This window comes from Pelophylax lessonae (assembly GCF_965119305.1).
Source record: "Pelophylax lessonae genome assembly, chromosome: 4".
In the NCBI taxonomy this organism is placed as follows: domain Eukaryota; kingdom Metazoa; phylum Chordata; class Amphibia; order Anura; family Ranidae; genus Pelophylax; species Pelophylax lessonae.
In genome coordinates, this window is record NC_138771.1 from 141,764,456 (window position 1) to 141,782,255 (window position 17,800).

The 17,800-nt window shown below is 40.5% G+C and overlaps 1 protein-coding gene across 1 annotated transcript in view; it reads right to left on the bottom strand.

The window, feature by feature from the left end:
* The window catches only part of UBE2Q2 (ubiquitin conjugating enzyme E2 Q2), a 129,553-nt gene that overhangs the window by 76,746 nt on the left and 35,007 nt on the right, over positions 1–17,800 (bottom strand). The window contains exons 3-5 of the mRNA XM_082252847.1: positions 15,550–15,654; positions 11,666–11,722; positions 8,105–8,245 (exon numbers count right to left, since the gene is read on the bottom strand). Coding sequence (XP_082108973.1) covers positions 8,105–8,245; positions 11,666–11,722; positions 15,550–15,654 — 303 coding nt within the window. The remainder of the gene's footprint in view (positions 1–8,104; positions 8,246–11,665; positions 11,723–15,549; positions 15,655–17,800) is intronic.

Sequence of the window (17,800 nt, forward strand, 5' to 3'; positions counted from 1 at the left end):
TGGATGTGTTGGCCTGGGACACAGAAGGCAACACAATGTCTTCATTCAAATGAAAAAAATCAGACAACCTGAGGAAGGAACGACGGACAGGGGCGAAGAACCACCTAAATCATTGTGAACCACCAGTAAGGGTAATGACAGGATAACGCCGCCAATTCTGACACCCTGTGGGCAGAGGTGAAAGCCACCTTCTGGTACAGCGTAAGCAGGGGAATCTCCCGAAAATACTCAGAGGCTTCTGGAGGACTGAGAACCAAATTGAGGCCCCAAGGCGGCAACAAAGACCGCATTGGAGGGTTCAAGTGTTTAACTCCCTAGGAGTAGGTGGCCAAGGGCCATTGAAATAAGACTGCTAAGGCCGACTCCTGACCCTTAATAGTACACTCAAGGCCAGTTTCTGCTCAACCCCCCATTGAAGGAAAATCAAGATCCGAGCCACAGAACAAGAGCGAGCATGAACCCTAAGACACACTCGCCACGCAATGCACATCTTCTACATACGATTGTAGATCTACCTAGAAATTTCCCAACTGTTAACAGCGTTGGAAACACAAACCTCTATTCATCAGCACCTGGCGTTCAACAGCCAAGCCATCAAAGGCAGCAACTGTAAAGCAGGATGAAAGAATGGTCCTTGGGACAGCAGATCCTCCGAGAGGAAGCTTCCAAGAAACGTCGGCGACCAGTCGCACCAGATTGGCGTACCAAGCCCAACGAGGCTAGTCGGGGGCCACCAAGATGACCAGAATTCCCTTTTGCCTCTAGCCTGCGTAGAAATCTTGGCAGAAGTTTGAGAGGAGGGAAGGCATAAATCAGATGATAATGACCCCACGGGACCACTGATGAAACATCTCAGGATTAAAGGACCACTCCCCTTGGTCCAACACCTGCCTACTGAGGTAATCCACCTGCCAGTTTTTCACCCCGGGAATGTGTATGGAAGAGTGGCCTGGAACTAACCATTCTGCTCACCTTAGAATGCTGGCTTCCTCCAGACCTGCCAGGCCACTTCTTGTGCCCCTAGTGACTGACATAAGCCACGGCCGTGGCATTGTCCGATTGAAAATGCACTGGATATCCCTGAAGACGATCTGTCCAATGTTCCAGGCACAGTGATAGCTCAGAGTTCTAAGACATTGATCAGTAGTCTGGACACTTCCAGTGTTTTTGAAACCATGAGCAAAATATCTGCCGAGGACGCCTACCCAACCGGACAGGCTGGCATCCGTGGTGACCACTGTCCAATACAAGGGGAGGAAGGGTTTGCCCAGTCAAAGCACAAAGCCACCACATTAGGGACAAGATCTTCATTCCCCGGCTCAGCCGGGTCCGATTGTCCAGTGACTATGGATTCTTGTCCCATTTGGCAAGAATCTCCCTTGCAGGGACCTTGTATGGAACTGTGCACCCGCATGCAAGTCTGGAGGGTGCACAGCAGGAGACAAATTGCAGCCTGTAGTTTAAGGAGTTTGTGAAGAGGAAGGAGCACTCTGGCTAAGGCTGAGTCCAGACCCAGATAGTCCAGCTTTGTGGACTGAACCAGAGCAGGACAATTCAGAATTCAGCCATAAACTCCCTCAAGCTTGTGTAGAGATTTTCAGGTTTTCCACCAGAGCAGTAAGAGACTCCGCTCACAGAAGGACGACATCCAAGTAGCTCAGTACCACCGTCCCCCAGTGGCATAACACTGGCACAGGGGCCAACACTTTTCTGAAGGGCCGTGGAGCAGAGGCGAGACCAAAGGGTAACGCCACAAACTGATAATGCTCCTCTCCAACGGAAAAGCGGAGAAAGCACTGGGGGACTGACAGTCACAGCATAAGTTTGTGTGTGGGGGGGGGGGGGGACTGATGAAGGGGAATGCCTGATGGGAAGGGGGGAACCTAGGGGTCTGTCTGTCCCAAGGAGGGGCCCACGTCCACTAAAAAAAAAACCTCGGGGGGGGGGGGGGGCGCTACTTACCATACGGGGAACCAGGCAGGCACCTCTCCAAACAGAACCTCCTCTCCATTGAAATGGGGAGGCTGTCGGCCAGGAGGAATGCAGCGACTTGAGATCTGGCCGTATGCGACCTCGTGAGGAGTTTAACTTGCAGGCCTGCCGCCGTCTGGTGGGGCTATGTCGCGGCCGACCCAACGCGGAATTGAGGTCTGCGAGCGCTCACTGGACAGACTGGGGCAAATTTTTTCACTCATGGTTAGTGTTTGGCTGAAGCCATTTGTTATCAACCGTGTTTACTCTTTAAAATCATGACAACAGAAACTACCCAAAATGACCCTGATCAAAAGTTTACATACCCCAGTTCTTATAATACCGTATATTGCCCCCTTTGACAATGACAGCTTGAAGTCTTTTGTGGTATTTGTGGAAGAGGCTCTATCTTCTCATATGATAAAACTGCCCATTCTTCCTGGCAAAAAGCCTCCAGTTCCTGTAAATTCCCGGGCTGTCTTGCATGAATTGCACGTTTGAAATCTCCCCAGAGTGGCTCAATGATACTGAGGTCAGGAGACAGATGGATACAGCAGAATAAAGTGAAGGTTCTGGAGTGGCCAATGACAGGTCGACTTGGCCTTGTCTTTAGGATCATTGTCAAGTTAGAATAGCAAAGTACGTCCCATGCGCAACTTCCGGGCTGATGAATGCAAATTTTCCTCCAGTATTTGATAGCATACTGCATACATCTTGCCATCAATTCTGACCGAATTTCCTGTGCCTTTGTAGCTCACACATCCTTAAACATCAGCGATCCACCTGTGTCTCACAGTACAAATAGTGTACCTTTCATCATAGATCTTGTTGACTCTCCAAATGAAGCGTTTATGGCTGTGGCCAAAAAGCTCAATTTCGGTCTCATCACTTCAAATTACTTTGTGCCAGAAGGTTTGAGGCTTGTCTCTGTGCTGTTTGGCATATTGTAAGCGGGATACTTTGTGGCATTTGCATAGTAATGGCTTTCTTCTGGTGACTCAACCATGCAGCCCATCTTTCTTCAAGTGCCTCATTGTGCATCTTGAAACAGCCAAACCACATGTTTTCAGAGAGTCCTGTATTTCAACACAAGTCATTTGTGGGTTTTTCTTTGCCTCCCAAGCACTTTTCCTGGCAGTTGTGGCTGAAATTTTAGTTGGACTGACTGTTTGGTTTCAACAGAACCCCTCATTTTCCACTTCTTGATTACAGTTTGAACACTGCTGATTGCTGGCATTCTCAATTCCTTCAATATTCCTCAATATCTTTTTATATCCCTTTCCTGTTTCTACCTTTACCCACAGATCCTTTGACAATTCTTTTGCTTTCCCCATGACTCAGAATCCAGAAACGTCAGAGCAGCACTGGATGAAAGATGCAAGGGTCTGTCAGGAGTCCAGAAACTCACTGACCTTTTATACACACACTAATTACAATCAAACAGATCACAGGTGAGGATGGCTACCTTCAATAGCCATTCAAACCCCTTTGTGTGACCTTTATGCATGTTATCAGGCCAAAATCACCAGGGTATGTAAACTTTTCATCAGGGTCATTTGAGTAGTTTTTGTTGTCATTATGATTTAAAAAGAGTTGATTAGTTGATTAGTAAATGGCCACTAACCATGAGTAAAATACGTTTTTGTGTTATTCATATTCTCGGAAAAATGGCCAAGAAATCAAATTCTGCCAAGGTATAAAAAAAAAAAAAAACTTATGAGCACAACTGTAGCTCTCACGGGGGGGAATTCTATATATAAAGAAAAAAATATCTATCTCCATCTATATATAAAAAATTGCTAGGACCAGAGATCCCAGCAAGGAACTAGGCCCTTACTCCTGACTAGGCCGTTAAAAAAACAAGAAAACGCAGTACCTATAGCAGAGAGAGGGGAGTATACCCCCTGGGACTGCCCATAGGCGTAGCCAGATATTTCTGCCCAGTTTCCTACTCCTGTACAGGGCAGTATACCTAATGGTTAAGAAGATCAGGAGCTGTGTCCATCAATGAACGAAAGAGAAATAGGATTTGGGGGGGATCTTTAAACTGTGAAAGCTGTAAAGGAATAATGAAAAACTTCAGATTAAAAAAAATTGTGGTTATTTACATATTTGCGTACGTTTAGTTTTCACCATGTTGCAAAATGGTGTAATTTAAAAATTACAAATAGTTATTTATTAACTTAATACAGGTTAAGCTTTTATATTTAGTAGAAATTTAACAGAAATTTTGTAAAATTTGCCATGTTTATATCTGCTAAAAATATTAGAGAATTTTTAGCGAATATATGGTTTTGATAAACATTTGCGCAAATATCTCAGGGTGTTAAAATCAGTAGCACTTTCCTTTTATTCTACAGGTGGGGGGGGGTTTAACTTTTAAAGCTGCAAGGGAAAAATGAAAACCTCTCAATGTTTTAGAAAAATTTTGGATATTTTTTTTTTTTGCATGTTTGATTTTCACCATTTTGCAAAAATGTGCATTCCAATTTACAAAATAGTGGTTATTTATCAACTCAATACAGTTTAGCTCTTATATTTAGTAGGAATTTGGTAAAATGTGCTGTGTTTTTATTTGCCAATAATGATTTTAGTGTATTTTTAGTGAAAATTATTTTGATAAACATTTGCGCAAATATCCTTGTGCCCTAAAAATCAGTAGCAATGGGGAATGATCTTCATATGTCTGTTTTTAGCAGACCAGACCAGATCGGATGCAGGTGGGTGTAAATGAACGCTTGTCCATTTACATCAGCTTTTCCATAGAGAACAATGGGTGGTCCAATTGGCCCCTTTGAAAAACAGACAGGCAGACCCGATCGGTCTGTTTGTGTGAAAGGGGCCTAAGGCCTTGCTCACACAGGGCAAACCACGTACCTTTAGAGGGATGCACAGGTGTTCCATGCATCTCTGTGTAGGCAGTTCAATTAATGTAATTTTGGATGAAGCAACTGCACAAACAGAGCCGTTGCTCCCAATCTGACATCCACATAGGTCTGCGTGCATGTCCCTGAGCGCACACTGGCTGTGTTCGGGGTCGTGCATCCACACGGATATCAGATTTGGGACAGCAGCTATACCTGTGCAGCTGTTGCATCCCAATTGACATAAATGGGACTGCCTGTACGGGGATGCACAGAAAACCTGTGCATCCCTGTGTGGGTAAACATGGCCCTCTATTGGTGAACACTTTAGTATGCCACATGTGAATGATGCTTTAGTAGTAAATCAGGAATTTTAAGTTTATGTTGTGTTTATGTGCATGATTAATGATTTCAGTGTATTTTTTGTGAAAATAGCTATATGATGAACATTTGCGCAAATTTTGGGGGGCCCAAAATATCAGCAGCACTGTTTTCTATAGGTCATGTGCTTTTAGAAAATGACTAGTTTGAGGGGTCTTTTCAAATTCTGGAAGCTGCAAGTGAAAAATGTAACCTCCGGATTTTTAGAGTAAATTGTTTTTATTTACAGTTTTGCGTACCTTCAGTTTTCACCATTTCACAAAAAGGTACAATTTAAAAAATTTACAAAAATTTGTTGTTTATTAACTTGATACAGTTTTAACTTTTATATTTACTATTTAGCAGGATTTTGTACATTTTGCCATGTATGAATCCACCAATAATGATTTCAGTGTATTTTTAGATAAAATATTGTATTGATAAACCATCGCCAAATATTGTGGTGCCTTAAAAACTACTGGCATGTGCTTTCAGAAAATGTATGGTTTGGGGATTCTTTACCAAACTCTAAAAGCTGTAAAGGAAAAAAAAAAAAAAAGCAATGAAAAAATTGCAAAAATGGCCTGGCAAGCTAAGTTTAAGCGGAGCACAGGGACTGGCAACGAAAGGGTTAACCCAGTCATGCTTAAGGGTAAATGTTAATGCAAAGCACAATGTTGCAACTTTGACATGTGTTGGTCAAACTGCACATATCGTCACAACTACTTTGTGTATTCAGGTGGATTAAACCTTTTTTTCCAGGACAAATTGGGCTTTCATTTAGTGGGCTAATGTAAAGGAGATCAGATTTTTTTTATCAAAGGGAAACCGGCCAAAAATATAATATATATATTTTTTAAATTAGCTGTATGTTTCTTGCCATTATAATTTACCATTAAAGAACGCAAAATTAATTTCTCCTGCTCCTGATTGCAGCGCTACCACGTGTATTTCTTTTTTTAAAAACAATTCTACCTAAAATATGCTGACCATGACCTTTGTTCTCAACACCTTTGACAGATCGTCTTTTTTTGGGTTGCTAGTATATCGAAAGAGAAGAGTTTACTAAAAAGTACAGTAATCGTATGACAGATAAAAAAAAAAACGGAAGTAATGTACAGTACGACAACTGTACTGATTAAAATTAAAACATTGTATGATCTTGTATCGTACAAGAAAAATATTCGTGCTTGTCCCATCGGATAATATTGGACAAACTGAGGTGATTGGCTCTGGAAAGCGGTGTACTAACCATCAGATAATCGTACGATTTTTGCATCGTGTGTAACCCTGTCAAACCTGGATCATTTTTTTTGCCCTTTATTTGATTTAGATTTTTTTTTTCTTTTTTTTTTTTAATTCTACATGCTTTGGTTTGTTTACATTTTCCTTCTGCAAGAAGAGGAAGATATATTGCATCTTTCTCTACATTCAAAAGTAAACACAGGGGCGGGCTCACGGTGATGGAGCACTGTGATAGCCAATCAGAGGCCTGAGTAACATTCAAAGAAGTTTAGAAATCCTATAACCAATGCCATCAGTAGGTTTTGGAACAACAAAGTTGCGAAGAGGTCTGCTTTTACCCATCATGAGAGGTTTCTTGTGTAATACCTTGGTAATGAGACCCCTTTTTATAGGCCATCACTTGAGACCAAACCAGCTGATATTTGCTCTGACATGGGGCAGGATTGCCTTTTAATTACTGATAGATTTCAGCTGGTGTTTTGGCTTTCCATGCCTTTTTGCACCTCCCATTCTTCATGTGTTCAATACTTTTTCATGGTGTCATTCATATATATATTACACATAACTTAATTTCTGAACCCATTTGTTTTTGTTTCTTTGTATGTATGGATTGCATGGGTTGTTACCAACATGTGGTGAAAATTTCATGTCACTATCACATTTAGAAATAGATTTACCTAGAAAAATGGTGACCTGTTCGATATTTATTTCAACAGCTGTATGTGTATTGGTGTGGCTGGAGAAGTTTTATTACCCTCTGATGTATACGGCAATTAACCAATTGCTGTATATAGCGCAGAAGTTGATAGCACAGAAATCAACTCCCATGGCTACCCCAACTTACTCTTTTCATAAGGCTTCATTTACTGATTTTACCCACAAAGAGTTGATCCCGTCACAATTCGTTAGAGATCGATTGTTAGGGTGTAGCACATAAAAACAGACTTTCCAGGCGCTTCAGTGCACAGGTAGATGAAAGTCTATGGAAACTAATAGATTTTTTTTTTTTTTAAAGATTATCAAATATAAAAAAGGGGTGTTAAGACCGATTACACAAGGAGGTTTCAGTGGTCATTTAATACCAAATAGAATATGGGAGATTTTCTCAGATATTTAGAGTCATAAACGTATGGTAGATTTATAAAGAGAGTAAGTTACAAGGGTTTTAGGCGGTATATACCATAGTTATAAGTAGATGGTTTACAAATTCTCAAGCATTCACTGTATGTTAATGGATTGTTCAACCATTAGGATTATTATACAGGATTTATATAGCACAAACAGTTTGCGCAGTACTTTACAACATGAGGGCAGACCGCGAAGTTATAATACCGGAGGAATCAGAGGGCCCTACTCGTAAGAGCTTACGATCTTGGATAAATGGAGACAAACTGTATGAATGCGTTGTGCAAAAAGGGGAAAGAAAGAAAAAAAAAAAAAAAAAAAAAAAAAAAAAAAAAAAAGGTAGTCATAACAGTAATTGGAAAAGTTTATTTTTACCCCTTCTGTGCAGCCAATATTCATTCAGTATTCACAATGCTTTAAGTGCTCATAATGTAATTTTTTTTTTATAGTTGATGGCTCTTCCAATTTCAATAATGAACACATTTTGTATAAGGGCTCAGTTGTATATATGTTAGGACATCCAACAACTTGTTACTCACATTAAGGTGGTCCTGTCTTTGATTCTTTCGGATCTTTTCCAAGATGGCAAGATTTTCTTTCTCAATGCCTTCATCCTCTGACTTCTTGCCATCGACTGGCTCTTCCTCCTTCATGTCATAATGATCCAAATCTTCAATATCCTAAAAAGAAAAAAAAAAAAAAAAAAAAAAAAAAAAAAAAAAAAAAATTATACTACAGCATAAGGAAAGAAAGAATAGATTTCCTAACCAAGGGCCCATCACACTCCTGTACCAATGCCATAAATTTTGCATGGTACCTCCAACCATCTCTAGCAACTAACCAACCGCCTGACTAGGAAAATATGTCATTCGTTTGGTGTTAATTACAGGGGTTATGGCTGCAGCTAGATGCCATAACCTCCCCGGTATAACATTTTCCCTGAGGCGCCAGACTTTGAGATAAAAGTGATCAATGAGAGGGATGAACCACACATGAGGTATTGCCGCGAACGTCTGAGCAAGAGCAATAATTTTAGCACTAGACCTTTTTTGTCAGCAATGAAGATTAAGAAGTTTGGCGCCATTCCACAAGCATGCGCAGTTTTAAAGCATGACATGTTCGGTATCGATTTACTCCGCAAAACCTCCTTTCAAATTACAAAAAAAATTGGCATATATATATATATATATATATATATATACACACATACACACACACACATATATATATACACATATATATATATACACACACACACACATATATACATATATATATAAATATATATATAATATTATATTATATTATATATTACACACACACACACACACACAATTTCACGTTTTAAAAACCGCTGTACAAGAACTGGAATAAAAAAAAAAAATGAATGGGCTGCCTAAAGAAACAGAAATATGCACATACTGTGTTGCACTGCATTATGGTGAGAATGGGCTCTTCTACTGTGCAATACTAACGTAAAATATGGTTGTGCACTGGAAAATGATAGAAAAACTTAACACTTTGAGGTTAAAAGTATTTAACATACATGTTATACACACTTTCTAGCAGTTATAACTACACAGGTACCAGGACTGCTTTTGGTTAATTTCAGAAATGAGCACTTTTCACAAGGTCAACAAGATGAGTCAGGTGATCATGCCTCTCATCTTTCTGATAGTGGGATTACACGACAATGTACAGACATGGTTTGCCTGTATTCCATAGTCTTGTTTAGCCTGAGGGAAGATGCAGGCTGTGATTTGGAGGGGTTGTATGCCAGAGGCAGGCTATGATTGGTCAGGGGGTACGATGGCTGAACTACCCAATACAGGCATGCTGCGTGTCTGCACAGTGTCCTGTACCTCTGAGTGGCCAAATGATGAAAAAACTGATCAAGCAAGCAGAGTTCAGCCCTTGTGTTTTATGTGGTCAGTTTAGAACAGGGAAGAAAAAGTGACTGGTAGGATCAACCAGGCACTTTAGATGAAGTACATGAAAACTACAGACTAAGATTTATAAAATACACAAATGTGAACACACAGAAAATATTTAGGGTAACAAAATTTAATTTGCTCTGGACATCAGTTACGCTCGTATATTTATCACCAACAGTTTGTGTTGTAAAACTCTTAATAAAGATTCCAAAAGGTAAAGGGGTGCTTCCCCAAATGAACCTTTTGATGACCAGAGGTACTTTCCTAAATGCTCAGACCAACCAGGTTAATATTTTTTATAATGCGTATTGACCCAAGACTTATTTGCCATTTTATTCTATACACCGTTCAGGATTTTGTTCTTTAACCACTTCTGAACCGTGCTATAGCGGAATGACGGCTACAGTGCGGTCGACCAGTTCTGGGAGGGCATCATGTCCTCCCGTGATCGTGCCTGCCATGGCGCGCTCTGCAATTGTGTCCACGGGAGACAGCTGATCACAGATTGGGGGTAAAGGCCCTTTACCACGTAATAAGCTGTGTCCAATAACAGCCCATAATGATGCAAACACGAGCCAGTAATCAGTATGCCTTTCCTCACGCTGATAGTGTGAGGAGAGCAGTTAACCAACTTGTGTGAAAGGGACATCTACACGGATAATCAGCCTCATCAGAGCCATAGAAAAAAAAAAAAAAAAAAAATTACCTGTTTGCAAAGTTTAACAAGCTATGAAAAATTTAGAAAAACAGATTAAAAAAATGTAAATGAAAAATATTCGGTCTCTTATTTAGCACCCCCCCCTCCGAATTTCATATGGGTACAGTGTAGCATAACCATGCAATTGTCATTCAGAGTCACAGCGCTGAAAACTGTAAATTGCCCTGGACAGGCAGGGGGTAAAAATGCCCAGTAGGCACTAGGCAAGTGGTTAATTATATGTGGTGGCGGTGGGGGGGGGGGGTGATTTGACAGACCACAAAATCTTCTATATGAAGGAAAAGTGGCAGGGAATTCTGAGACAACTGTTATATCGTTGCCTACAGGAGAATCTGGCACCGGCAAACACAAAAAAAACAGTCTGCAGGTATGACCTCTCTACTGCCATCATGCTTCAGTGTCGTGTAAAAGCAGCAAAAGCTGAAGTCATAAATCAGAAGTGGGAGCTGTGTCCCTGAATCAGTGTTAATTTTGGCAGCAAATTTCAATTTAGTTTTAGTGTTAGTCTTAGGATTAAAATGGCATTTTAGTTTTAGTCCCATTTTAGTCTTCTGCAAGTGTTTTAGTTTTAGTCGTATTTAGTCGACTAAAACTCCAGTACATTTTAGTCGACTAACACGTCCTACATTTTAGTCGACTAAAACTAATTTTAGTTATCTATAATCGAATGGGTGTAGTTCAATTGTAATTTGTAATGCATTATTTAAGCATTTCTCTACAATTTCCAAACTCATTATATACTACTGCTGGTCCTGGAGTGAAAAATCTAATATGTTAATATTTATGGTATTAAGCTTTGAGCATGCACCAGTGTTAATTTTGGCAGCAAATTTCGATTTCGTTTTAGTTATAGTCTTTTGACTAAAATGCCATTTTAGTTTTAGTCGTATTTTAGTCATCTGAATGGTTTTAGTTTTAGTCGTATTTTAGTCGACTAAAATGTTTTAGTCCGTTTTAGTCGACGAAATTAACACTGCCCTGAATGAGTGACAGGGTCAGGTGGAATTCCTGCAAACCTGGGACATCAACAAGCATTCCAACTGAGAAATGGGAAACAGTAAATAAAACACTAACAGGCTCACAAAAAAACGGGTAAATTGCAGGCTAGCTGCAGCTCTTTATGTCTAAAGCTGGTATTATTGGAGGCCTAAACATCTACCTGGTAAAACAAATCAAGCTGCTGCAGGGTATTTCTCCCTCTCTAGAGAGAGACTGCAGCAGCTTGAGCTGAACTGGGCATGATCCCAGTTTGTTGACAAAGTTGTGATTAGCCCTTTACCCCAATCCATGTGGACCTAGCAATTACGCACACTTCCGGATGTAATGTATACTGGGGGACTAGGAATCACAAGCACCTGGCAGTGTGTTGGATGCAGAAAATGTACTGGCCATCATAAAAGAGGTGCTTTGAGATATTCACGCTAATTTTATCAGTTTTTATTTCTTACCTCTCCCATATCTTCCTCCTCTTCCTCCTCAGATGTGACTTCTTCTGTTGTGCCATTCTGCAAAAAGTCACAAAAACTGAGCAAGTTTTTTTTAAGCTGGCACACAGAGCAAATAGGTAAAAAAAAAAAAGGGAAGAATAAAATCAATGGATATACACAGCAATGCAAAAGCTTTGAGTAGTTGCGGTACAGGGGCCTCTCAACTGCCACCCCTTACATTACCAAGGAAATTCACAGTATTCAGTATACTGAGGCAAGAAACAGCTGAACCCTTTAGAAATAATTCAATTTCTGCAGTAATTTGCCAAAAAATGGGAGCTGATCTAATTTACATTAAATACATATGCAATTAAGCTGATAAATAAAATGTTATTTTTCTTGTCTTTTTTGAATGCACCCATTAATTCAGTGCTGGAGGAAAAAGTGAACCTATGGAGTTAACAGCTGGTCAAACCTCAGCAATGCAAAGCAAGGCAACAATGACTTCAAGCAAGTGTTTTCTGTAGCTCTGTATCAGACCTGTACAAAGTTCAGGAGGAATTTTTTTTGACCATTCCTCTTCACAAAACTGATTCAGCTTTAGGCACATCCGTAGGATATCGGGTATGAATGGCTGTCTTGATGCCATTCCACAGCATCTCCATGGTGTTAGGTCTGGGCTCTGAATGGGCCACTCAAACTGCACATTTTTTTTTTTTTTTAATCTGAAGCCAGTCTGGTGGATTTACAATGCTTGGGGTCATTGTCCTGTTGCATCACGCAATTTTTTAACCAAGCTTCAGCTGGTGGATAGCCACCCTGACAATATTCTATAGGATATTTTGGTAAGCTTGGGAATTAATTTTCTCCTTAATAGAAAGTGGTCCAGGCCCTCAAATCAAGATTTTCCCTCCACCATACTTTACTGTTGGGATGTTGGTAAGCTGTGCTTTGATTGCACCATGCATATTGCAGAGTATTCTTCCCGAACAATTCAACTTTTTTTTCCATCAATCCACAAAACATTTTCCCAGTAGCATTGCAGTTTGCCAAGGTACTCTTTGGCAATTGTCAGATGGGAGGCAATGTTTTTGGAAAGCAGCAGCTTCCTCCATAGTGTCCGGCCATGGACACTCTGACTGTTCAAATGCTTACATATGGTAGACTCATGTACAGTGATATTTGCCAGGATCGATGTGGTCTTCAAGGATTTCGTGGTTACTTTTGGGTGGTTATTTACTTCAATGGAGGATTCTGCATTGTGGCTTTGGAATTATCTTGACTGGGCGCTATTTCTAGGAGAGTAGCCACAGTACTAAATGGTCGATTGATGGATGCCTAAACACTGAGATTTCCTTGTATTCCTTTCCAGCCTCATGCAGATAAACTTTGATTCTAAGTCGTCTTGTCTTCAGAGAGCTCCTTTTTGCGAGGCATGGTTTACATCAGCAGATGATTCCTACGAACAGCAGTCTTAAAGTGTCTTATCAAAGTAGCTCTAAAGCACACCTCCAAACTCCTTTCATAACTGTACTCCAGGTGTGCAAACTACTGACTCCAAATAGCTTTCGCTGAAGTGATTAGTCTATGGGTTCACTTTTTTCCTCCAGCACTTTGAATGTTAAAATAGGTATGCTCAATAAAATCAAGAAATTAGAATTGTTTGTGTAATCAGCTTAGTCACATTTTATAACAAAATACTCCAGAAAACCAGTTAATTTCTGGGGGTTCACATACCACGGGTGTTTTCTTGCCACTGTATAATGATACAGGGATCAGTCAGGGACTGTGGGCATAATACAGTAGATGGTCAGATTGGACATGCTGCTGGTGTGGTTGGGAATAGGAGGCATGATGCAAGAGACAGTAGAGCTATGCAAAACAAGACTGCCAGAGATCACTGCCATTACTGCCCCTTTACAAATCAATGTTCTGACTTTTGACTGCTAGGGCCTCAGAACTGCAGGTTAAGCACCAGGGGCAAGGCACATACATTAACAACAAAATACAACCACACTTCCCCTTTTTCTCATCATTGCAGTATATTGCTACCACTAGCCCCCTTTACTTCAAGTAGTAGTCCAGTCAAATCCTAATTTTTAAACTTTCTCTCACCCCCATTCTAAGCCTATTCCAACTACCCTGCAATAGAAAGAGGTCTATACTTACCTATGCTGATAGCGCTATAGTCCAGTCACATGATCAGCTCCCAGAACCGGCTTCAGTGTTGGGACAGTCGTCAATGGATGCTTAATAGGAAGGCTATGGGTGACATCTTTACATAGGCTCAAGCAACCATGGTTGGTGATCTCTCCTCTTCACTGAAGCCGGCCACTGGAGAGATCATGTGACCAGATCGCCCTCAGTGATCCACAACCTTGTTGCACAAAGCCCGCACCCCGTGATCCACAACCTTGTTGCACAAAGCCCGCACCCCGTGATCCACAACCTTGTTGCACAAAGCCCGCACCCCCTGATCCACAACCTTGTTGCACAAAGCCCGCACCCCCTGATCCACAACCTTGTTGCACAAAGCCCATACCCCGTGATCCACAACCTTGTTGCACAAAGCCCGTACCCCGTGATCCACAACCTTGTTGCACAAAGCCCGTACCCCGTGATCCACAACCTTGTTGCACAAAGCCCATACCCCGTGATCCACAACCTTGTTGCACAAAGCCCGTACCCCGTGATCCACAACCTTGTTGCACAAAGCCCGTACCCCGTGATCCACAACCTTGTTGCACAAAGCCCGTACCCCGTGATCCACAACCTTGTTGCACAAAGCCCGTACCCCGTGATCCACAACCTTGTTGCACAAAGCCCATACCCCGTGATCCACAACCTTGTTGCACAAAGCCCGTACCCCGTGATCCACAACCTTGTTGCACAAAGCCCGTACCCCGTGATCCACAACCTTGTTGCACAAAGCCCATACCCCGTGATCCACAACCTTGTTGCACAAAGCCCGTACCCCGTGATCCACAACCTTGTTGCACAAAGCCCGTACCCCGTGATCCACAACCTTGTTGCACAAAGCCCACACCCCGTGATCCACAACCTTGCTGCACAAAGCCGATCATCCCTCCACTAATACTATGATCACAGGTAAAATGTTTCTATTACCCTCCATTACCATTCTAGCACTGCTCCACTCGACCTCTTTTCCCCTTCCCCACTTCATCACTTTTTTTAATTCTCAGAGCCTTCTCCTTCCTGGAATGGGCACATTTTTGCCAATATAGCATGATTTGCCTCACTACTCTATACCCATCATCTTCACAATCCCTCTAGTTATACAGACCCCTGAGTAATCCATAAACATTTTCCTTACATACTTTATTCTTCCCAGTCTCTAGAAAGCTGGGAGGCTAAAGGGCATATTAAAAAGGTAATGAGAATGAGATTTCTGGGCTGAACACCTCCGCAGTATTTCCTGGATAGCATTAGCAGCTGAATGTATGCATTTGTATTCTGCAGTCACCTCCTTATACAGCTATCTCCCCTGAATACTGGGAGGCTACACAATTTGTAATGTTCACATGTAGTCATAAAGCACGCCTCAACTGAGAAACAGGGGCTTCAAGTAAATTGGACAATCTGGTGTTTTCACTCTGCTTGGTGCATTTTACATAGAGAGAAAGCATTGGTTAGTTAAAAAAAAAAAAAAATTATGCAGATTATAGCAAACTGCTAGCAGTGACCAAAGTAAGGCCTTAGAATGCTCTAAATGACACTAAAAAGGCAAAGACATTCAATAACATATGATATATGAAAGTATGGTGAAGAGTATGTTGATTACATAATATTTCAAAATTATGTACAAAATTTCCACAGCACTGACTTTTCCTTTAGAACATTTTGCCAAGAACTATTCCATGTGTCTAGGGAACTATAAAGAATACCTGTCCTGTAGGCAGAGGCTGATCCAGCATTTCCACATCAGGATGCTGTGGGAGGTTGTACAATCTGCACAGGTCACAAATCAATCGCTTCAGTTGCTGCAAGAGCTACAGAGAACAAGAACACAAATAACCAATATAGGTTGCCAAAAGTTTTTCTGTAATACAGTTATTGCAGATCAGCTATTCATTTCACTGCTTACATTTTGGGCAATATAGACAGGATTTCCCAGTACCCCCAATTGCCTAAAACAGATGTCTGAACAGAGCTTTGGATCAAGGTACAGGTGGCAATTTCAGTATTTATCCTAAGTGTGCAAGTAGGCAAGAAAAGGCAGAAACGTACTGATTTTGCTACCCAATTACATTGTAATCTCTTCTGAGCAGGTCCCTCTTGTATCTTATGGTATAACTGTACGGTCTCCAGACTTGTATAAAGTACTCGAAATTTCTACTTGAGTAAAAGTACAAGTGCTCGATCAAAAAATTACTTGAGTAGAAGTGGAAGTGCTCGCAGAAAAAGTTACTTAAGTAGAAGTACTAAAGTATTCAACATTTTTTTTACTTAAGTATTGCAAGTAGTTTTTTCAAAAAATTTGCTACTTAAGTACTAAAAGTAAAAAGTACCAGTAGTTTTAAATAAAAAAATTCTACTCAAGTACTGAAAGTAGAAGTACAAGTACTGTGTTATGTAGTTATTAAAGAAATAAGTCAAAAGTTTGAACATCATATTGTTTTTATTATTTCAAATGATTTATTCAAATGATTAACCTGTGTTTGTTAGTAGTTTCTTGATGCACTTTAAGCGCTGTAGCACCATTTATTTGTTTGTTTCATATTTTCTTTTTATTGGAAAGATTTGGTATAGCAGCTTTTATTATACACAGCCTTTATTTTCGTATGCGCTGATTTACAAATGACATACACATTTTTTTGAGCTTTATGCAACCTGCCATCTACTGTTCTGGCACTGGTAATTTTTTTAAAAGTAACGAGTAACTATGCAGCACAAAAAAAAAATACTTGAGTAGAAGTATCGAAATCATCGAAAAAATGTAGTGAAGTAAAAGTAGAAGTAGGAGAAAAAAAAATTCTACTCTAGGAAAGTACAGATACCGCATTTCGGTACTTAAGTACAGTACTTAAGTAGTTCTACTTCGTTACTATACATCTCTGACGGTCTCCCTATATATTAGGCTCCATTCACACCTGAGCGTATAGTTTTCAGACTTTTTGCAGACATTTTTTTGCAGGTGTTTGGAGGCAGGCATTGACCTTTAACAAAAACGCTTGTAATCTGCCAAAAAAGCAGCTCACGTACTTTGAGCTTAAGACGTTTAGCTTCAGGAGACAAAAACGTTCAGATGTGAACAGGGGCCATTGAAATTAAAGGTATTTTGCTTGTTGTGCGTTTTGAGACTTCAGAGATGAGATTGACAATTTTTTTGCTTAGAATAAAAGGTCACGATTCTTGGCATAACATCTTTAACATTATACAAAAAAAAAAAAAAAAAAAAAAAAAAAGTGGCTAACTTTACTGGTTTTAATGTGCGTTTCCAGCGCTGTCCAACCATAAAGTGCTTAATAGCTCTTAACATTATTTGTGTAGAAACATAATACTTGTAAAAAATTAAAAGCTAAAGTGGAAAAAATGTGCTTGTACAATAAATCTTTTAAAGTGCTGCTTATCTTATTCTTTCAGTGCCAGTATGTTCCAACAAGTGCCGTTGTGCTCCCCTCCATATGCCATTACTCACTGACTAGCGATGGGTTAAATGCCTGCGTTTTACAAATAATCCTCCAGTGACAAAGAATGATTTTTTCTTTTTGCGACTCCAGCAGGTAGGTCAAAGAACCTCATGAGTGGAGGGAGAAAGAACCAGGAGAAATCCATAGTGTAATTCTGTTTTTATTTTTAAAAAAAATTTAATTTTTGTAAGAACTTACCGTAAAATTATTGTCTGAGTCCTGACAGACGCCGCTCGATGGTATTAGCCTTCATTAATGGGTAATGGCGCACTCTGCAGGAGCAGGCTAGGCAGATAATTATCAGGTTAATACAAAAAAACTTATACCTCGGCACGCCACTAGGGGGCCATCCCTCAGCCATTATCCAGAACCCAATCTGATATTACCTCTTTTGTAGTTTGTAGCAAGCAGTACCGGAAGGCAACAACCCCCAGATCCAAAAACCAGAGGGGCAGAGGCGGCGACTGTCAAGAGGACTCAGAAAATAATTTTACGGTAAGTTCTT